General features: G+C 44.4%; 1 protein-coding gene across 5 annotated transcripts in view; it reads left to right on the top strand.

Annotated features, from left to right (window-relative positions):
- Positions 1-23,214, top strand: part of cald1a (caldesmon 1a) — a 105,817-nt gene that overhangs the window by 74,687 nt on the left and 7,916 nt on the right. For 4 of the 5 annotated variants that reach the window (XM_080757624.1, XM_080757623.1, XM_080757622.1 and 1 more), the window contains 8 exons: positions 147-351; positions 1,932-2,048; positions 4,834-4,986; positions 13,111-13,154; positions 14,852-14,927; positions 16,795-16,935; positions 17,763-17,861; positions 21,901-21,969. In XM_080757624.1, coding sequence (XP_080613750.1) covers positions 147-351; positions 1,932-2,048; positions 4,834-4,986; positions 13,111-13,154; positions 14,852-14,927; positions 16,795-16,935; positions 17,763-17,861; positions 21,901-21,969 — 904 coding nt within the window. Of the gene's footprint in view, positions 1-146; positions 352-1,931; positions 2,049-4,833; positions 4,987-13,110; positions 13,155-14,851; positions 14,928-16,794; positions 16,936-17,762; positions 17,862-21,900; positions 21,970-22,568; positions 22,608-23,214 lie in introns of all 5 variants that reach the window. The other variant, XR_013963586.1, reaches the window with a different exon arrangement.

The following is a 23,214-nucleotide window of genomic DNA, read 5'->3' as shown; positions in this document are numbered from 1 at the left end:
TGTGTGTTCTCGTGTGCGTGTTCTTGACACCTCACACGTGTGTGTTATCGTGTGTGCCTAATTCTTGACATTGCGCGTGCGTGTGTTCTTTTGTGTGTGTTCTTGACACCGTGTGTGTGTGTGTGTGTGTGTGTCTTCCGCTCCAGTCGCGGCAGCTTTCGCTCCCCGGACCCGGGCGCGGCGGCGGGATCCCCGGCGGCGGCGGACGCGTCCTCCTCGTCGGACCACCACCAGGACGAGGACGGCGGGGCGGCGGCCCGCCTGGAGGCGGAGCGCAAGCTGGAGGAGCTGAGGCGGCGGCGCGGGGACGCCGAGAGCGAGGAGTTTGAGCGCCTGCGGCAGCGGCAGCAGGTAATTAAGACTAATTAGAGAGACCTGGGAACGATTCTATCAGTTTTCTGGAAAAACCCTATGTTTCTGTGTGTCAGTCTTTCTCGAACATTTTCATGTCAAGGACCCCCCAAAATGATATGTAATTGGCCGCCGCCGACCACCATTTGAAAATATGTAGTTCCTAGGGACCTCCCCCAGAAGCAAGGCTTTGAGTTAAAGGGACACTTCACCCTTTTTGCAAAAAAATATATGTTAATGACGTTTAGAACACTTTCCTGGGGGTCTTTATGTGTGTAATATGTGGTTTTAGATATTTTTGATTGTAGCAGTGAGCCTGTTGTCTCTGATGTCATGGACACTGGGCTCACTTCCTTCCTGGACTACATGTTGTCTCAGTAAGACAGCTCTCCCCCCTATCCACAAGGAGGAGCAGTGCACCAAATAATTATGGGATTTGTAGTCCAGGAAGGTAGTGAGACCAGTGACCATGACATCAGAGACAACAGGCTCACTGCTACAATCTAAAATATCTAAAACCACACATTACACACATAAATACCCCCAGGAAAGTTATCTAAAGCTTCTAAACGTCATTAACATATATTTTTTTGCAAAAAGGGTGAAGTGTCCCTTTAAAAACTTTAAAAATAGCTAAAGCATAACATGCTTATACAACACCAAAAAAAGGTTTCCCATGCCCCAAAATGGATTAAGCAACTTTACGGCTACGGCAGTCGGCTATACGGCAACCGGGAAATGGATCAGTGCTTCGTTACATAAACCTGCTTTGCCGTCGCAGCCCTTTCTACTACGGGAGAACTATACACTTAGACATAGTGTCTACAACGCCATGTCATAACCATGTTTATTGAAATTATAGCTGTCATACGTTCACACAGATTGCTCCATCACCTCTCTTATATATGCTGTGTAATGTGTTGGCATGCTTTTGTTCATATTATCATTTTTTCGGACCCAAAATATGTAGTGAGTACCACAGACGAAAAACAGTCCAAAGTCCAAATTTCATTCTGACCCCTCCACGAAAAGGCCTCGTTGTCCTGAACCCGTCCGTATCTATCATTTATACATTATGGATCAATAGTGTGGACTTGGACTGTTTTTCGTCTGTGGCATTCATTTATTATTGTCATGATTTGTCAACTCGGCTGTTGGCTTTGGCTGAGGCTTAACCCATTCTGACCGGGAACCCATTTTGGTGTCAGCATCATGTTATGCTTTAGCTATTGAAAAATAGCAGATCTACAAGCTCATAGCGCGCCACCGAGTGGCGCGCTATGAGCTTGTAGGTCTGCTATTTTTGAAAAATCGAAGAACGACTGACATTTTTAGAATCTGATCTCAGGTCAGAATGGGTTCATCAGACCAGTGTGTGTCCAGTGGAAACCTCGTATGAATCTGATCTCAGGTCAGAATGGGTTAAATTAATGGGGAATTATTTGTGCCCTCGTCGTTCTGAAATGGTGGCGGGACTGCGACGCTCTATAGGACCCCCCCCCCTCTAAAATGAGATGCTGCATCTCGAGGTGGCCATCGACCTCCTCTCAATAAAAATACTCAAAAATTACTCTGACCAGGAGGCCGAGGTGGAGCTGGACGAGCTCAAGCGGAAGCGGGAGGGCCGCCGCAAGGTGCTGGAGGAGGAGGAGAAGCAGCGCAAGGAGGAGGAGGCCCACAGGAAGGCCCGCGAGGAGGTGAGAGCTTTAGGCCCACAGGAGGTGATAGCTTTAGGCCCGACAGGAGGTGAGAGCTTTAGGCCCGACAGGAGGTGAGAGCTTTAGGCCCACAGGAGGTGAGAGCTTTAGGCCCACAGGAGGTGAGAGCTTTAGGCCCGACAGGAGGTGAGAGCTTTAGGCCCACAGGAGGTGAGAGCTTTAGGCCCACAGGAGGTGAGAGCTTTAGGCCCACAGGAGGTGAGAGCTTTAGGCCCACAGGAGGTGAGAGCTTTAGTCCCACAGGAGGTGAGAGCTTTAGGCCCGACAGGAGGTGAGAGCTTTATAGGCCCGACAGGAGGTGAGAGCTTTAGGCCCGACAGGAGGTGAGAGCTTTATAGGCCCGCGAGGAGGTGATAGCTTTAGGCCCACAGGAGGTGAGAGCTTTAGGCCCACAGGAGGTGAGAGCTTTAGGCCCACAGGGAGGTGAGAGCTTTAGGCCCACAGGGAGGTGAGAGCTTTAGGCCCACAGGAGGTGAGAGCTTTAGGCCCACAGGAGGTGAGAGCTTTAGGCCCACAGGGAGGTGAGAGCTTTAGGCCCCACAGGAGGTGAGAGCTTTAGGCCCACAGGAGGTGAGAGCTTTAGGCCCACAGGAGGTGAGAGCTTTAGGCCCGACAGGAGGTGAGAGCTTTAGGCCCACAGGAGGTGAGAGCTTTAGGCCCGCTGCCGATTTCCTCGACTATATGACAGAAAATGTTTTGTCAACTGCCTTTTTTCACTGACGATAACTAAATGGAAGCTGGTCCAGTCAGTCAGGAACCAATCAGAAGGCTAAACTTAAATGGCATTCACACCGACCCCTTTTCTAAGACAGGTCACCTCCTAGGATCCACTGATAATAATAATAATACAAAAAATATATATACTTATTATTATTATAATTATATATAATTGCAAGATTAAATGTCACAGTGCTGAGGTGTGAAGTAGAAATTGCGATTAAAAATAGCAATATTTCAGCTTTGCAGGAAATGCAGGATCTCCGTGCATTTCTTATTGTCAGTGCCGTCCAGCAGAAACTCCATCTCCATAGTTCAACGTAACGCCCTACTTTATCATACACAGTACAACAGTGAAATTGAAAGTGCTTTAGTGTGTCTGTGGGTTTTTACAAACATTGAACCAATGAAGCGTATTGACAAGAACCTGCGACAAAATAACTATACCTTGGAACACAGCAGCTTATTATTTTTTCCCCATGTCCTGAAGAGAAACAGTATTATCGAACACAATGGACATATGCAAGGTTTCCACATTGTGCATTTCTCATTCCATTTCACACGTCATATTCTCCCCCCCATGCTCCTTTGTTGCTGTCGGCTCAGAGGACACCGGTGGGGGGGGGGGGGGGTGTGTGTGTGTGTGTGTGTGTGTGTGTGTGTGTGTGTGTGTTTGTGTCCACGCTCACTCACCTCTTCTGGCGTGATGTTAATGAGGCAGTGTGGTTCGTTAATTAACCCATGTAGACCTGAGGTCGATTCTACAAAATGTCTTCTAAAATAAAATCACACTCCTCTCTCCCTCTCCCCCCCCCTCCCCTCCTCTCTCTCTCTCTCTCTCTCTCTCTCTCTCACTCTCATTAGCAGGCAACAGTGCAGCACTAATAATATCTCTCACTCACTCTCTGTTTCTGCCACAACAGCGCCCCTACTGGTACTCATTAACGTCACATAGGTGAACACAGACATTGCTGTTCCTTGGAGTGGCACCACTCAAAAAAACGTATGTTTCTAAGTCAGTGGTTCTCAAAACCTTTTCATGTCAAGGACCCCCAAAATGATATGTATTTAGCATGCTGACCCGCGTCTGAAAATATGTTGTTCCAGGGACCTTATCCCAGAAGCAAATATTTGTGTTAAAAACGTTCACTGTATAAGAATATAAATATATATTCAAAGATTTGCGCAACACTTTCACGATTTTGGAAGAATATAGCAGATCTATATACAAGCTCGTAGCGTGGCACTCGGTGCCGCGCTATGAGCTTGTCGATGCGTGCAGGTCTGAATGGGTTAAATGATGGCCCAGAGATGCAGAGAGAGACTAATTAACTAATTAACGAAGGCTGGCGGTGGGGAATGCTGATCCACCGCCAAGCCCATGCTGCGAACGGAGAGCCGGTGTCAAATGGTGTGAGTGCTGGTGGAAAAATGATAATGCACTCCATTAGTCTTTGGTGTGCGTGTATGTGTGTGTATGCACGTGCTTGAGTACGTGTGTGTGTGTGTGTGTGTGTTTGTGTGTGTTTGTGGTTCTCTGAAGTGGAGCCCCTGAGAGCCCAGAGGTCCTTGAGGGGGTTCCAGGGGGTCCCCAGCTATACAGGAGTGTATGGCATGCACTATATCATGAATTGCCTTTATTTGTGTCATGTGTTGTCTGTGTGTGTGTGTGTGTGTGTGTGTGTGTGTGTGTGTGTGTGTGTGTGTGTGTTTAATAATCAGGGGGGCACACAACCGATGCGCCAGTGCGCATACGTCGTCAAAATATGCGTGCGTGCGTGTTTACTGTATACACATAACGACACATTACTCATAATGACAATACAAATTAATAGTTATAGGAACCAAAGGGACGAACCAACCAATTAAAGCACTTTAAGTTTGGTTAATTGATTTGATTAATTGACTTGACATTTTTTCCACAACGTCGTCGGAACGTCCTTGAAATAATAAAGAAAATAAAAAAAGAAGGTTTGAGAACCTCTCGAGAGTCTGGGGCTCAAAACATAACCGTGGGCCGTCCTTCCTTCTTTCTTTTGGGGGGCAGGACGAGAAGAGAAAGATGAAGGAGGAGATCGAGAAGAGGAGGGCGGAGGCCGCCGAGAAGAGGCAGAAGGTGGAGGAGCTGGACGGCGACGGCGGCGGCGGCGGCGAGGGCAAGCCCTTCAAATGTGTCAGCCCCCGAGGCTCCTCCCTGAAGGTGAGCTCATAATTTTGATCGCACCTGCTCCAAATTGCCTGCCAGGTGTGCGGAAGTCTTCTCTCTAACGAGCTCATATGACCAAAAGCCAAAATAACTTTTGCTTCTGGAACTGGCGGCTACCGTTCAAATCTACTATTATTGGAACCGTGGGGGCGCATTCACAGAACTGGACGCCTTTTTTTGGTGTTTTATCCCATTCTGACCTGAGATCAGATTCATACGAGGTTTCCACTGGACACACACTGGTCTGATTAACCCATTCTGACCTGAGATCAGATTCTAAAAATGTCGGTCGTTCTTCGATTTTTCAAAAATAGCAGACCTACAAGCTCGTGGCGCGCTATGAGCTTGTAGATCTGCTGTTTTTCAATAGCTAAAGCATAACATGATGCTAACACCAAAACGGGTTCCCGTTCAGAATGGGTTAATTATAGAGCAGTGGTTCCCAAACTTTTTCATGTCAAGGACCCCCAAAATTGCCACTAATTAATTAGCCTGCGGACCCCCCATTTTAAAACATATGCCAGGGACCCCCCCCTCATAAGAGAATATTTTTTTTACAGCTCTAGCAGAGATTCTCAACCCGTTTTATTTCAAGGACCCCCCCAGTTTGACATGCGTTATAGTCTACGGACCCCCCGTTTAATGCAGTCCACATTTGGCGCATCTCTCCTCCCTTTCCACTCACCTCTGTTCGCCTGACCTGGTTTTTTTTTTCCCCCATGGAAGTGGAAGTGTATTTATTTTCCACCAAAACTATTTTGGAAAAGGCCCGTTTTCTAGCTGAAATTCATTTGACCACATTTCATCCCGACACAGATGCTCATAGCTATATTCTGCAAGTAAACCTCTCTTCGAATGCTCGCATGAGCCGTAAATGGCAAACCGCATTGTGCTTTGCTTTTCATGCCAAACAATTTAGCCGTACAGTCGACAACCCTGAAGAAGGGAGAAAAAAATCACATCAAACACATATCTCCCCCTTTGAATGCAATTCGTCTCTCTTCGACTTATCTCCAAATACCTCGCCTGTTCGGAGATGTTTTTCCATCTGCGTTTGAAGTCTGCCGGGGCACATGTAGTAGTCGCTGACGCTGCAAGCAGAGCTCCTCTCCCCTCCCCTCCCTCCCTCCCTCCCTCCCTCCTCCTCCGCCCGGAAAAAGAAAATCCCGCAAATCCCTCCTATAACTTCGTGCTCCAGGCATAAAGAATGCAAAGCATTCGAAGCGATGAAGTGTTTTTGCCTCGCCTCCCCCCGATGTGTTGTCTGATTGAGATGGAGGAGGTCTCGCTGAGACGAGCGTGGAGAGAAGCCCACTGTGCACGTCGGTGTCCAATCCTTCCGTAAGGCCTTCCAGATCCTTCCAGAGGCGCTCCGCTTCCCCTTTTTCGCTGTGCGTGCCGTGGCGTGGCGTTGCTCCAAGCTGTGCGTTTTCCGTACACAATTCAAAGTTATAATGAATGGCGTTTCTCCCCTTTTTGTCGTGCGTGATGGTTAAGAGAGCCCTGCCTGGTACGGGTGCAACATTTAAAAAATATTACCCATTACGTTGTACGGAGGCCTTCTTAAGCATTAGTTCCCACACACGTTCCCATGTACAAGTTTGCAGCGCAAGTGACATGCTGTGAACTTGTATATCTTCTCATTTTGAACAGCCAATGCAAGAATCGAAAATGACATGACGGTTATAATGGGTAATTATAGATAATTGATTGATAATCGATTCCTATTTTGGGCATATGATTACAGACGAAAGGTTTATAAATTATTTTTATTTTATTCACCTTCAAATGCACTAATAATAATAATAATAAAACAAATCACACCTGTGTTAAGTGAGCGGTGCAACTGTACTGTGTGGGTGTCCCCGGGGGGTCCCCGTGCAACATCCAGACCCCCAGGAGGAACGTGCCCAGGGGGCCGGCCCCGGTTCCGGCGAGCCGCCCCGCGTCTGAAACGGTTGAGAAATGATCGTGTTGCAGGCAGCTTTCCGTGCTGGGACACGTACAGTCGTACACACACATACCTACCTACCTACCTACATAGGGACACACATAGCTCCGTAAATGGAGCGGAGGCACCGCTCAAAAAGAAAAACACACATTAGAATGCAGAAGCAAGGACGTGTCTTTGAGTCGGTTGAACTGGAGATTGAAGTGGGTTTATGGACATCAAATAAATAGTCCTTTTTTAAAAGATATTTTTGAGCCCTTTAGCTGCTATTGGGCCGTTATTTGTTACGTCCGTAACATATCTCCGTATATATACTGTATACGGAACCCAACGTAAACTCTGTGTATATAATGGTAGAGCCCCACGGCAGCTTTTAACATTGGTCTGGTTACTATGCTTCCGTCACCACCAGCTATGGGACATTAAAACCTTTTCTCCGTTTAACTCAATTCAAAGCAGGATTCAGCTATAGCCGCAATAAATTAGGTAGACATAGGAAACAGGGAGAGAGATGGGGGGGGGGGGAAGACACACAGTAAAGTTTGTCGGGATCGGGACTCGAACGCGAAACACACTGTCAGTGTCACGGGGACCGTGTGCAAAGACCCTGGTGCTGGAAGGAGGCGTTTCCTATAGCGTAAATGTTTCCAGCCTTTGTCAAAAACACAATTCGCACACGTTTGGAATTGGACATAGAAAAAAGACACGGGAGAAGAAAACCCGAGGGGGATTTTTCAGCTGGTGTAGACAAATTAATTAGTGACGATGAGCAATGCTAGGCCCGTATACGTACTGACTCGTGGGTCTCCGCGGTGGAATTTGAACCCTTGAGGCGAGGGTTCCAACTTCCAATATATTAATAATTTGCTGTTTTGACGTGGCTTGTTTGTTTGTTTGTTTGTTTGTTTGTGGTCTTCTTTGTGCTAAGTCATTTCTTCCAACAATGCCACCCCTCCTCCCGCAGCTTTACTTTGTCGTGATGTACACTGTAGGTACTGCTCTGTGTGTGTGTGCGTGTGTGTGTGTGTGTGTGTGTGTGTGTGTGTGTGTGTGTGTGTGTGTGTGTGTGTGTGTGTGTGTGTGTGTGTGTGTGTGTGTGTGTGTGTGTGTGTGTGTGTGTGTGTGTGTGTGTGTGTGTGTGTGTGTGTGTGTGTGTGTGCGTGCGTGCGTGTGTGTGTGTGTGTGTGTGTGTGTGCGTGTGTGTGCTCGTGTCTGCCTGCATGCATGCGCGGTAAGAATCCTGAGTGTTTATTAAACTTCAAATGGACCCATACACGTCTGCAACTCTCAAGATTGTACACCATTGGCCCCTTTTCCACTGGGGTTGAAGTTTTTTTTCCCCTGCCTAATATTGAACCAGTGCAGTATTGATTTTGCCGACTAAAATGTTAGGAAGGGACTATAGTGGACAAGAGATCCAGACAGTATAAGTCATTTTACACTTGGTTGCATGCTGAAAATAGCAGATCGGCTATAAAAACATCGTCATTACGATGGCATCAAGGCCCACCAAAATAGATTTTAGTCGACTAAATCAACTGTAGATTTAGTCGACTAAAACCTTATGATATTTAGTCGACTGAAACTAGACTAACACTGAAACATTCCAGCGAATCCAGGTGACTAAAAATGTGACTGAAACTAAATTAAAACTATTGAAGAGGCTATGAGTTTAAAACTAAAAATCAAAAGTTGCTGCCAAAAACAACACTGAACCAGTGAATCAGTTTCCACTGAAAATGAATTCATTCAGAACCCTAAAAAGTTGGTTCAGAACTTGAACCGAGGAGAAAAAAAAAAAAAGGCCATACCACCAGTACCGTGAAAGCACCAAGGTTCCAAGAATGTATAGGACGGAACCAGTTCTAGAACAAACGTTATTTTAGTGGGAAAAAGCGGCCATTCTGTACACTTATCTGAGTTAAACAGCGGCTGTGCTCTTGGCTGTTCTGACATGACTGTGCACTACAGTGTGACACTGTCCTCCCTCCTGCATGTGTGCACCAGCGCATGTCAATCCAGATACAATAGGCTCTATGCATTGCTGTAACTTTGCTGTAACTTTGCTGTAACTTCCCAAAGGTGGCATACGTGTACAGTATGCCACCGGCTTTGTGACACCGGCACTATAATGCACAGAGACTATTGTTATATCCTGCTAGGACAATATAATGGTACACTACTTACTACATTGGTTTTCAAAGTGGTTTTCAAAATGTGTTAATACAGCATCACTTTGTGCAGCGCTGAGAGCTTGTACATCTGCTTTTCTTTAACCTTTATGTTTGTAATCTCTACTGGGGGGGGTCCCTGGCATAAAACAGGGGATTAAATTAATCACACCCACCAGTGTGGATTTCGTCGACTAATACTACGATGAAAACTGTTTGTCGACTACCTTTTTTCACTGACGAAAACTAAATGAAAACTAAGCTGTGATGACTAAAACTATGACTAAATATACTGACGATTTCATCAACCAACTAGAAAAGGTGCCCCTCGGGGCACGGGTCTCCACCACAGGTCAGGTTGTGGCCTCCTGGTGGTGCTATAATAGGCCAATGTGAAAAGGGTGCCATTTGTTCTTAAATTTTGTTCCAAAAATGTGTTTTGTAAAAATCCACCTGTTGGTGGCGCTATAACAGGCCAACGTGAAAGGGTGGGATCATAGACTGTAAGAAATATGGACAAAGCGTTCTCCGGGTCTGATATGGACGTAAAATGAAGCCTGTCAGTCCTTGAATTGTAAGTCGCCATTTTTCTAGATCCGTTTGGGCCCAGCTGAGCCATTGGCTGGCCCAGACAACGAGGCGGGACTTCCCCCCTTCTTCTTCGTTGGTTTTTATTTTGACTCGAGTGGGTGGGGAATCCCGATCATAGACTGTAACGGTAGCCACGCCCCTCAGAACATACGCGACTTTAAAAATTATAAATGGGACCATAATTTTCCATTAAGAATATTATGACATTATAAATTAGACTTTAAACTAATGACTGGAAGCAGAAAGTATTCATGACCATGTTTGTTAAGGTAATACAGTCTAGGTGAAATTGGGCCCAAATACATGGACTTCTATGAGGCTATGGGGTTTTTTTGGGCCCAATGACAGCGCCACAACAGGCCATTATATGAACTTTCAGGAAATCCCGATTTCCTTTAGTGGCGTCACAAAATATCTGTCTGACCGCCGTCCCTGGGCGGGATATATTCCTCAGCCTAGTAGGAAAGTGCATGAGTGTGTGCAGGGAGTGTGTGTGCAAAGTTTGGCATGGATCGGGCCAACGGTGCCGGAGGTTAGCTGGTAACGGACGGACGGACAGAGTGCAAAAAACACTCTCTCCCCATGCCTTCGACCTGGTGGAGACAATAATAACTAGACTAAAATGTTAAGAAGGGACTATAGTGAACAAGAGATCCAGTATAAATAAAAGACAAGTCATTTTACACGTGGTTGCATGCTGAAAATAGGCGATCTACAAGCTCACAAAGCGTGAGCTTGTAATCGGCTATTTTCAGCAAGTGTAAAATCACCCGTTACGACGGCATCAAGGCCTGCCAGACATACATTTTAGTCGACTAAATCTACTGTAGATTCAGTCGACTAAACTAGACTAACACTAACACATCCCAGGTGACTAAAATGTGACTATAAAACCAAATGAAAACTATTCAAGAGACTGTGACTAAAACTAAAATCAAAATTTGCTGCCAAATTCAACAACTGCCACCACGTTCTGTCTGCATATAGTTTCTTCAGACAGCCAAGAACATGTTGGAGGAGCGAGAACAGCCGAGCAGCGTATAACGACAGGCTCCCGCCGACGCTCCGAATGACGTGGGTTTTTGGTCGTTATGGCCTACCCTGTCTGAACACTCCGTCGGAATATCAGTTGAAGTATGGCGGTGGGCTTAACCCATTCTGAACGGGAACCCATTTTGGTGTTATAGCATCATGTTATGCTTTAGCTATTGAAAAATAGCAGATCTACAAGCTCATAGCGCGCCACAGATGACGTGCTACGAGCTTGTAGGTCTGCTATTTTTGAGAAATCGAAGAACGACTGCCATTTTTTAGAATCTGATCTCAGGTCAGAATGAGGTTAATCAGACCAGTGTGTGTCCAGTGGAAACCTCGTATGAATCTGATCTCAGGTCAGAATGGGTTAACATTCAACGGCCCTCAGAGGTCCCTCGGGGCCCATTTTTAAAATCCTCTCTGTTTTGCCTTCTTATTCCTAAAAGCTTGTCAGCCTCCGTGAGAAAATGAGTCTTCCCTCATGCCTCGCGGTCTTATGCAAAAGGTTAAAATGTTATGCAGACAGATTACGCGTTCATTTGGTTGACCCGGCATGCTGCATTTTTGTTGGCGTTATCCTACATTGCTATTTGTACGCATTTCATGTATTACCTCGTGTTTACCCGGGCTTACTGTGCATCACTCTGGATTAAGAGTGTCTGCTAAATGCCAAACTGAGAATCCCATCCGCAAATAAAGGAAAAACAGCGGCCTCTTTTCAACAGTCTGTCTTGAGAGACTATAGCTAAATGCCTACATTGTAAATTCTAATGCCTTTGTGTGGTCATTGAGAGGGATGGACTCCTCATCACTATATGTCACCACCCTTCCATTAGACCCCGGACCCTCAGTTGATATAATTTTGTGAGGGCCCCTCCTATTTTCAGCTATTAGTGTAGATTTTCGTCTTAAACAAACTCCCATTGACAATGAATGGAGAATTTACGTCATGGATGTGATTTGTTTTTTTTATTATCTCTGGAGCCCTAATCTGTATTGTAATATCCTCTGTGTTAAGGTAGCTCTGAGTTGTAGATTTGGTTCCTAACTATCAATCATTTAGCCAGGGAAGCCCTGGAACGCCCTGCCGGACACCAGACCCCACATATATGTAGACCCACTGCTGTATGCAACAAACACCCGCAAACTACTTGTACTGTACATGCGTGTGCTTGTGTGCGCGCATACTTGTATTATACTCGAGGCCCAAATGGTGTGTGTGTGTGTGTGTGTGTGCACACGTGTGCGCATAATCACTGACAGCTATAGTCCACACATAATCAGCATCGCGCTGCGCCACTTAATGTCGATAAGGGCGAGCCGTATTCGTGGGAGAGACATGGAGAGAGAGGGCAGCGAGGGACATTGAGTGAAGGACAGGCTGTGTGTTGGTGTGTGTGTGTGTGTGTGTGTGTTTGTACGCGGGCGGGTAATCGTGCATGTGTGTGGCGGGGGGGGGGGGGGGGGGTGGCAGACGCAGGAAAACGATTAGGGCTTAACAGCATTATTGCAACCACGTGACGGTTACGGGCCTTTAAAACGCGTCTGCGAATGGGGAATTTCCTGTACAGCAGTATTTTTGGGAACTCCCACACTCTGCAGCGTGTACTGTAGAAGAAAAAAAACTGGGGCGGAAGGGGGCTTCCATCTTCGCAGAGGGGCAGGCAAAGAGTGAGAATTCTGAGGAATTCTCTCTTGCTGTGCCCCCCCCCCCCACACACACACACACACACACACACACACACACACACGCACGCGTGCGCACACACACTTTTAGCTCTTGTTGTATTATCATAAACAATCCTGTGACATTCCCACAGTCAGAAGGCTGGGATACAAGAATCCTCTGTGTGTTTTTCCAGGCTTTGCATGCGTGTTGGTGTGTATCTGTATGCGTCTTATCTACTGTGTGTGTGTGTGTGTGTGTGTGTGTGTGTGTGTGTGTGTGTGTGTGTGCGTGTGCGTGTGCGTGTGCGACATCAGGCTGCAAACAGCATAAGCCCTGAGGATAAGAAAAAAACAAAAAAGTATGGTTTGATGTGTCTTTTGCAGAGATTTATGCATGCCAGTCAATAGAAAACCGTTCTGTTCTGAGACGATGAGTATATTTTGGATAAAAAAAGCCTTTATTCATCATTCTTTGGATCTCTGTTAAAAAAAGATGAAAAAAGTGGAACATTCAGGGTTCACTTTTTTATCCAACGCTTTTTATCATCGCATGATCTCTGGTCTAATTCAGTGCTGTCCATTGTTTTACCAGAGTAACCGTTCCCCTGCTCCAAATGTCAGGGATTATTTTGGACTAAAAGGCTTCAGATGACCTGTGTATACATCATGTTAGTGACAGCACACCTTAATGTCTCCTTACAGATTGGAGAAAGGGCAGAGTTCCTGAACAAGTCTGCACAGAAAAGGTGAGAATAATGGTGCACATGTCTTTTTTTTAAGGGTTTGTTACTTTTAATGCTGCAGCTATTCTCTTAGTGATTATCCCTTTGTCTTTTGTTTTCCAAGTTTCCAAACCTACTGTAAATGAATCTCAAAGTTGTCCTCTCTTAAAGGTCTGGTCCAGGACTGTTTTCAATGATTATTAATTAAACAATTAGTACTTTCTCCTTCTTAACCACTTTGCTATAAGTCCCTCCCCAACCCGTCCTTGTCCAATGCACGTTAGCAGCGAGGAGACAGGGCAAGTTGTCCTTCTCCCTCCCCTTCTCTCCATATATATATAGTAGCAAGAGCATCAAAATGTCTTCTAAATCTAGTAGGCTATATGCACTACACACATTTGCATGACATTATTTAAATAAACTAGAAATACGAGGAAATGACAGAGGGAGAAATCAACTTTCAACGACTATCCGACAGGGGTTTTCATGTCGCGCGGTAAGACTACGGTGATTAGTGTTATTGCCTCGGTGTGTAACTTTCCCGACGTTAAGCCTTGTATTTGTTCAACAACACAGCCATGCAAAATAACATTGACAGCTATGAGGTGGTGGAAGCTTGACCCGCATAGCAACAGTTGTTAAACTATTTCGATTGGCATTGGACAATCGCTTTTTGGGGTGGGGGGGAAGGGTTTAATTATTACTTTGTCATAACAAAATAGCGAACAACTATGATCTCCAAGCTCTCAACAAACTCACAATCTACTGTACTATTTTCACTATTGTTGATCCATTTTCTTCTTTATATATATGTTTTAACTTTACCCAAAATAGGGACATATTATGCCAAAATAATAGGTCTGCTTTTATTCTATGTTTACAGACATTGTCAACCTAAACAAAATACAGGCCCCACATACAGCGAACCGTTTAAAAGCGTATGTGACTATGTGTTTGTCTATAGTGTTAAGGGCTATCCACACCAAGTACGACTAACTAAAACAATAATTAGCCCATTAAAAGCATCTGTGTTAAAAGCATCTGTGTTATTTTAGATCTTAGCTGTATATACAGTATAACACTGTGAAGATGATTTTACAAATGTCTTCTAAATCCTAACAGTTTTCAGGTCAGAAACCCACAAAATGATATAGTATTTGGCCGCCGAGCCCCCTATAGAAGCAGAACATTTGAGTTGAAAAAAGTTTCATGACTTTTCAAAAATAGCAGATCTACAAGCCCATAGTTTGGCACAAAGTGAACATGCTATGAGATTGTATATCTGCTATTTTTGAACAGCCAAAGTATATATAATAATGTTTAATGTGGTTAAAATAGCACAGATGCTTTCCCGGTTTTAATGGCTATATCATGTCAAAATTGAACGACTGAAACCATATCTGCTCTTATCGACTGGTGTCCCCCATGCTAAATGCTAAATCAGAGAGTGTACATTTGTACACTCAGTTAAACTACCAGTGATTTTACAATGTAAATTGGGGGTTGCAGAGATAGAAATGCCATTAAATGTCAAACTGAAATTAAACGGGTTGAGAATCTCTGCTAGAGCTGTAAAAAATCTTCTCTTATGGCATATCTTTTCAAAATGGGGGGGTCCGCGGGCTGTTTAGTGTCAATTTGGGGGTCCTTTTGACATGAAAAAGGTTTGGGAACCACTGCGCTATATGTAACCAAGTGTTTTCTTTTTGTGGCCCCGGCAGCACGGTGAAAGCATCTCACTCTCCTGTGGTGTCCAAGATAGACAACAGACTGGAACAGTACACCTCGGCCGCACAGGTCAACCAACCAGCCCACATCTACTCTTAACACTGTGTATACCTAGGGCTTTTTTCAACCATTTTCACACCAAGGGCCATTATTTATTCACCCAAAACCCAAAATATATTTTGTTGTCATTAGATAATATTTTGTCCACAATTCCACGCTGCATTGATGACGGTACCATGGGAGAGATCACAGGCAAACGATCAAAATATCAATTCTTCTTCGTTCGTGCAAATTTACAAAGAGTCTTCACAATTAGCACTGCGTGAAAAGAGGAGTTAACGGGTAATTATGGGCACTGTCTTTTGCCCGTAAACCTTTTAGCGGGCGTATACAGTAATATACAGTAATATACAATTACAAGTGTGATGGTGCAATTCGGGAGTTTACGGGAGTTTGTCGACTTAGATAGCATTTGATACAGACTTATAGCATGTTATGTAAACAGCATAAGTGCATTGTATGTAGTCATAGCACGTCATAGTACATAATGTATATCATAGTAGTATAGATGTATAGCTTATATGTATAGTTTCATTATAGATATTCCACTGTTACTTTCTTAGCTTACGCATGTTTCATGATAAATGTTTTTATGTGATGTATTCCCCATGCTTTTTGTTCTTGCTTAATGTAAGTCGCTCTGGATTAAGAGCGTCTGCTAAATGCCTAAATTGTAAATTGTAATTGTCGGAAAGTTTAACGGGAGTTTCCTGTAATATACTACATCCGTATTCCAAGCTTTTTTTGCACAGTGTAGAGAATGTAGAGGAATCGTTGTTTTCATCGACATTTGCCTGTTATCTCTCTTAGGTCAATACAGCGTGGAATTGGTTATTGCGGACAAAATCGTATCCGACGAGAGCAAAATATTCTACGTTTTGTGTCTGAATCTCATCAAATGGTCGTCCGTGGCTCAAATACCGAACTAATATGAATTGGGTTGAAAACCACTGTTGTAGATAAATGTGTGACCGTGATGTGACTCAGTGTTGATATGACACATTATAGTCTCACTCTCTTGGATAGTTTTCATTTAGTTTTAGCCGACCTACAAGCTCACAATACATCATGCTGCGACGCGTTGTGAGCTTGTAGATCGGCTATTTTCAGCATGCGACCAAGTGTAAAAGGAAGCAATAAGCCACGAGAGGTCTCAGGTTACCGGCGCTTGATGAATCAAGTATTGGGACTAACCGTTTTAGAATGACTTTTCTAAAACAGGTAGACCCAATACTTCAAACTGCAGCCTTGTAGCTGAACTGGGGAAGGGGAGCGCTTCATTGCTTTACAAACACATGCCGTGCGGGCGTCTAAGCACCGCCCGTCTCATATGACTGTGAATGTGTGGCTCCAGGCAGCCCCGTAAAGATATCAAGCGCTATTCTCCCGTCACATACAGGCTACTTGCGGAGAAAAAGAAGGAAGTGTTGTGGCTCTGGCTCGCTCGCTCTGGTGGCGCAAAGCGTAGATACTTTTGTGAATGTAATAGTTTTATTAGGTTAATCTTGCTATAATGTTTGTAACCGTTTTAGAAAAGCAATAAGCCACTCGGGTCTGCGCGTCGGGTCTGCCTACGCCCCCAGCCAGTGTAAAATACCCGGTAACCTGAGACCTCTCGTGGCTTATTGCTTAAATACTGGATCTCTTATCCACTAGTCACTTCCGAAACATTTTAGTCTAGTTTTAAATTGTCGACGAAATCGTCAATACATTTTCAGTCTCAGTTTCAGTCCTCATAGCTTAAGTCTTAATTCTGTTTCCGTTTAGTTTTCGTCAGTGAAAAAAGTCGTAGTCGACGACGAACATTTATTCTTGTCACGGTATCAGTCGACGAAATCATCAACACAGCTGATGTGACGGTGTGTTAATCCCACAGAGGGAGAACAAAGAGTCTCGCTCCCCGCGCTCCGGGGCGGCGGACCTTCCCATGGTGACGGACGGAGTCCGAAGCATCAAGAGCATGTGGGAGAAGGGCAACGTGTTCAGCTCCCCCGGGGGAACAGGGACCCCGTACAAGGTACACACACACACAAACAAACACACACACACACACACACACACACACACACACACACTTCTTTTACTTTAGGCTTTCCCCTTCTGCCTCCATCTAGTCCCGTCCTCTTCCTCCTCTTCTCTCACACCAACTAACTTCATGTCCTCTTTCGCTAGTATACATCCACACATCTTCTCTATAGGCCTCCTGCCTGGCATGGCAACCTGGTTCCATAATCTCGACATCCTTCTTATACCGATATGCTCACTATATATCCCTCCTCTGTATACGTGTCCGAACCTTCTCAGTCTGCAGGCCTCTCTGGCTTTTTATCTCCAAAACATCTGACATGATGCGCTGTGTCCCTCTGATGTACTCGTTCCTGATCCTATCCATCCTTGTTACTTACTCCCAGAGAGAACCGCGACATTTTAGTCTCTGCTGCTTCCTGTCTTTTCCTCAGTGTGACTAAACCATACAACGTCTTGTACACGTTCCCTTTCATTCTTGCTGATACGCACGCACGCACGCACACACACACACGCACATCCTGGTAGAGCATGCACCAGGTACAACCAGAGCTGTTAATAAAGTGAAGGAAGGAAGGACGTGAGCTAATAATCCGGGGAGTTGAGGTCATGTGGGCGGCACTGTACATGCACTTCAGCACTTCACGTCTGAGTCAGCAGAGAGAGAGAGAGAGAGAGAGAGAGAGAGAGGAAATGGCCCGCATCACAGCCACTTCCTTCCTGCCACGCCCCGCTAACTGCCCGACGACAAGCGGGCGTGGTGGCCCCCGTCCGCCGTCCGCCGTCGTCGTCTGACCTCTGACCCTTGTCCAAACACAGGAAGCAGCTGTGATGAAGATCGGCGTGGCGGGACGCATCAACGACTGGCTGAACAAAACTCCCGAAGGTGGCAAGACGCCGGCCGGAGGCAGGCCAACGGTAGGTCACATGACAGCCACCGCCATGTTGGACCTCTAAGACGGGGAAAAAGAAGGCGGGGGGGGGGGGGGAGACATTGAATGTACATGGTTCAGTCGAGTGGTTCAATCGACTAAATCAACAGTAGATATTTTCAACCAAAATCTTGTGATATATATATTATATATATATATTTTTTTTAAAGGTAGCGGCTTTGGACACCCGACAGCCACGATTTATAATAATAATCTCACAATCACGGCCCTTGTCTTGTCGTTGCATGTGGGATGCAATCAACTGCAAATTTAGACAGAGGATTCATGTCATATTGTGTCTGTGAGATATATAGTGTGTCTGGCACCATCTGGTGGCCATAAATCCCAAACTAATGAGCAATATGTCAGAGTTATCGCCCTGGCTCCATTTTAAGTATGCTTTACAACTGTCATTTTGGCCAGATATGGTTGAGTGCTCGTATATTCTAGGCTTGCTGTATCGCTGCGAGTGCAAACATTCATTTTATGGATGTAATCCCCAAGCTTCTGTTATCAGGCAGATATAGTTTCTACAGTGCATTCCAAGTTATGATGTTTTTCTTTGCTGTCTCTTTTCCTCGCCTATATGTCTCTCCCCCCCCAGACAATTCATTCATCTTGAGGCACCAGGAATGCATTGAAAAAACGTGACACATTGTGAGACATTGTCGTCTGACTCCTGAAACTAAACATCGTATTTTTGCGCACATGGAGGCAGCAATGAAAGAGCAGTGATGGCAGAAGTAGGCTATGCCCTGAACTTCTCCTCTCCATAGTTTAACTTTTTGTGTTTTCTTTTCGTAAATTAACGTCCCTACTTGATCATACTACGGCGTCGCACAAAATCATCAAAAGTAGCATATCCACAAGCTCGAAATGCAACTCGAAACTCTATTGAGTTTGAATCCTAAAAACTAACAGTTTGGGACATATTCCACCCGACGGAAGTAGCAATGCCACAATATAGAAATAATCTGTGACAAGTATAGGTCGTGTATTCCAAACTTTACTTGAGTAAAAGTACAAAGGGTTAGGGTTAGTATACCCAAGTAAAAGTTATCAAAATGTGTCAAATTCTTTAGAAAATAGTATGAAAGTATGAAATGGGGCTTAATTATTGTTTGATACTTTAAATCTACTTTTTACATAGCTTGGTTGAATGCTTGATTCTGATTGGTCAATCGCTGAATTCAGCAGTGTGTTATTTCTCGATAATGACCGCTGCCTAATCAAAGCCTCAGAGCACCTGGCTGCGCTGCTTGGATTTGATGCTGTATCATGACAGCCATGTAAGCAAACACACCAGCATGTCATTTACAACTAAACACTTAAAAAAACTAAAAAAAACTAAAACATTTGAAGCAGGGAATAGACGATGAAGTTGCCAAAAATGTATTCTTTTTCCATCAACTCACTTCCTTGTTTTCCGAGGCGACTGCTGCAGCCGGACAGACGGCCAGCGTGACACTTATGGAATACTTTCAAATCATTATCGTAATCAAGAAAATACCTTGTTTTGTTGTTACTTTTGGGCCGTGTAATGAGCTGGATAATGTATGACGTGGCAGTAATAATTCCCTTCAGGATGATTCTCGACTTCGTCTCGGTGTTTAAACATTATTTACCAATTCGTCATACATTATCCCTTGCATATTTACTTGTAACCAAAGGTTTCAAATAATTGTAGTAGCTTAACGATATTTGCCTCTGAGGTGTATGTGGAGTAGTCATATACCTCAAAATGGTATTTAATGACTTTGTCCATGCTAAACACCACCCTAAACTACTTTGCCTTTTTTTTTTACTGTTTTGAAAAACACGTTTGAATAGTTCAAATAGCCAATCTACAAGCTCACAACGTGTCGATGTAGATCGTGAGCTAGTTGCAGTATTTAAGGCAACGTTAGTTTAGGGATAAGGGGTTTAGCGTGGACGAAAATAGAGACCTTTAGTTATTTCCCACCACTGTAGAGAGAGACCAAGACCATGTTGTTCACAAGCGTGTGAAGTTGCCAACGGGTCATGTCAGCCAGCCAACACTGCAGTTTAACACTTGAGAGTGTAAAGAATGTGAAAAATGTTTCACGGTGTATAGTAATTGACATGGCTGGATCAGCTGTTGAACTTTCCCGGGCCATAATGTTCTTTTGAAGCAAGCTGTCAGTGATGAGGTGATGAAATGTGTTTTAGTCTGCGGCTGCAGCCGTCGGGCCCGTTCTTTTGCGTTCACACGTTTCAGGCATTTTGCTGTTATCCAAGCGTATAGCCATGCCTGGTTTATGAACTATTACGGGTTTCGTGACATTCATGTTCATTTATTTATTTTGTTCGTTTCTTTTTAGGTTTCATGACCTGAATTATACCCACACAACCTGAACTTTGAACATTCAGTGGATTTTCTGTGGTCTGGGGTTTCCTCTTTGTGTTCTGAAGCCCTTTGAGCTGCAATGAAAACAGGCAAACAGTCCTCAACAGTGACATAATTATGCTGGCGAATTCCTGTGTCATAATATGATATTATATGGGATTTGTGGACTCTTACCTCACAGTCCACAGGCAAATCAGAGCACTTGTTTGAGCCAGAAAACCCAGACCACAGAAAATCTACTGAATGTTAAAAGGTCAGGGTTTTTTGGGTGCAATTGAGCTCAGACTTTTTTTTTTAAATGTCACAATCCCAACCCATTTTGGGCGGGAACCCATTTAGGTGTTAGCATCATGTTATGCTTTAGCTATTGAAAAATAGCAGATCTACAAGCTCATAGCGCGCCACCGAGTGGCGCGCTACGAGCTTGTACAGTAGGTCTGCTATTTTTGAAAAAAATCGAAGAACTGACAAAGAAACATAGCTTTTTCAAAAACTAGGAAGACATTTTTAGAATCTGATCTCAGGTCAAGCCTGATATATTAGTGCAAGCAGGTTGGAATGGGTGGAGAAATGTGTGATAGGAAAGTATCCGCAAGAATGAAAGGGAAGTTGTTGCATGGACTAGAGGAAAAGACAGGAAGCAGAGCTGGAGGTAGCAGAGACTAAAATGTTCTCTCATGGGAGTAACAAGGATGCATAGGATCAGGAACGAGTACATCAGAGGGACAGCGCATGTCAGATGTTTTGGAGATAACGCCAGAGAGGCCAGACTGAGATGGTTTGGACACGTGCAGAGGAGGGATATATAGTGAGTATATCGGTAAGAAGGATGTTGAGGGTTGGAACTGCCAGGCAGGAGGCCTTATAGAGGAAGACCAAAGAGAAGATTTATGGATGTAGTGAAAGAGGACATGAAGTTAGTAGGTGTGATAGAAGAGGCGTCAGAGGACAGGGTGAGATGGAGGCAGATGATTCACTGACTGAGGCGACCCCTGAAGGGGAAAAGCCGAAAGCAAAAGAAGAAGATATTATTTGTCATATATAATAGTGCCGCACGCCAAAAACAGCAGATCTACGAGATCACAGAACTCGTAGCTCTGCTGTTGTTTGCACGTATACGTTTGGAGAGGTCTCAACATTACTTTTGTCAGAAGTAAGGGGAGCTCAGGGACAAAAGGTGGGGAACCAAAGTTCCATCCGACGTCCCTCCTTTCCGCTGCATTTCAGGTACTGTGCACGTGATGACTGTCTACTACGAATTGTCCCACGACTGTAGCACTAAAGGGTGCTTTTTCTGAAAGACGTGTGTGTGTCCGGACCAATCTTGCAAACCACTGGACCAATCAGCTCCACATTGTGCACGCTGCCAGTAGACCAAGAAAGCAAATCCCTTTAATATGATTCACATGTTGTGTTTTCACATGTTTTGGGGAATGTGGGAGTAGGAGTATTTTTTTTCTCCACATTTGGTGAATTGTCTATCTCCGATCCCGCCATTACTTGGGCAAGACTGGCATCACCAGAAGCCACTATAGTTCTAAGACCCTGCCTTGTTTCAGTTGGTGTCAGGCGATGCATTTAAAAAACGAAATCTCTGATGATCCCTCTCTCTCTCACTGTCTATCTCTCTCTCTCTCTCTCTCTCTCTCTCTCTCAGGACTTGAAGCCAGTTGACGTCACTAACAAGCGGAGTCTATGGGAAAACAAAGGCGCTTCCCCGGCCAAGGTAACGTACCTTTGATCACACGTCGCTCAATCATTGGAAACACAAACGCACTGCCCTGTATGTGACCCAGTGGCAGCCTCGCATTAAACTAGCATCATTGCACTACCGCCGCCAGCGTACATGGATATAACCATTTAACTTTTTTAAGCCCTATTTCTTCTTTTTTTTTTTTAACCTAAAATAGGCAATCTCACAAGCTCACAATATGTCGCAAACTCGCAATGCAACACAGTGTGAGCTTGTAGATCGGCTGTTTTTGGCTAATGTTCCCCCACCAGCATTTTTGATGGATAACTCTGAGTAGTAGTTAATAAGATGTTTGGCTTTAGAGATGCAGGGTTTGACCGGGGTTCTTCTGACCATGACAAATTGGTTCCTGGTCGTGTCCGGGGAACTGTTCTCACGGTTTCTCATGACGTCAAGACTCCAGTCCAGAGGCCGTTCCGTGTTCCTTTTTTTTTTTTAATTATTTTGAATAGGCATCTTTGAAGAGATGACATATGAACATTAAAGTCATCACAAATAACTGCATTTTGACCTCCGCCATGGGCAACAGTGGGAATAACAATGGCTCTGTGTTGTTGTGTTTTCTTTTGAAGAACTCTGATAGCTAGTTGACTTCACTGGAGCATGGAGAGGTACTGTAAACGAAGCAACAACAAAACACAAGAGAAGCCAGTGAATGTTTTCTTTATTTTCCTCCACGTTGCTTTGAAGTGCATACAGTATATCACGACAACGACCTCTCTCTATGTTGTCTTTCTCCTCTATTGCTCTTTGTCATCGACAAAGCCACACAGTAAAATCCTCAGTTTAAGGGTCTTTAAGGGCTTCTCAGACAGTTAATAACTTTAAGCCCTATATACTTTTGTATGTGAATAGCTAAACTAGCCGATATACAATCTCAAACTACAAGCTTGTAGCTTGTATTTTTGTTATTATAATAATAATTATTTATTTAATTTTCTACAGTTTATGAAAGTGGTTAAATTAACAATGAGGATTTTACTATGTATGCTCTATATTCTGCTGTGGTTGGACATCGTTATTATTTATCTGAACTACATTTCATCCCAATTAAGTTTAATTGCTAAATCAGGTATATTATTGCTAATATCCAAATAAGAAAGCAAAGTAGGTTAGTAGTAGTCTATAGTATAGAGCAGAAGATTTAGTATAGAGCAAAGCTGTCCCGCCCCGCAGACGAGGACAAAGCCAACTCTTGATGTGACAAATCATGACAAT

Source organism: Protomyctophum bolini (assembly GCF_963924005.1).
Source record: "Protomyctophum bolini genome assembly, chromosome: 23".
Lineage (NCBI taxonomy): Eukaryota > Metazoa > Chordata > Actinopteri > Myctophiformes > Myctophidae > Protomyctophum > Protomyctophum bolini.
The sequence above is the reverse complement of the archived record's forward strand: the minus strand, read 5'-3'. Positions and strand labels throughout refer to the sequence as shown.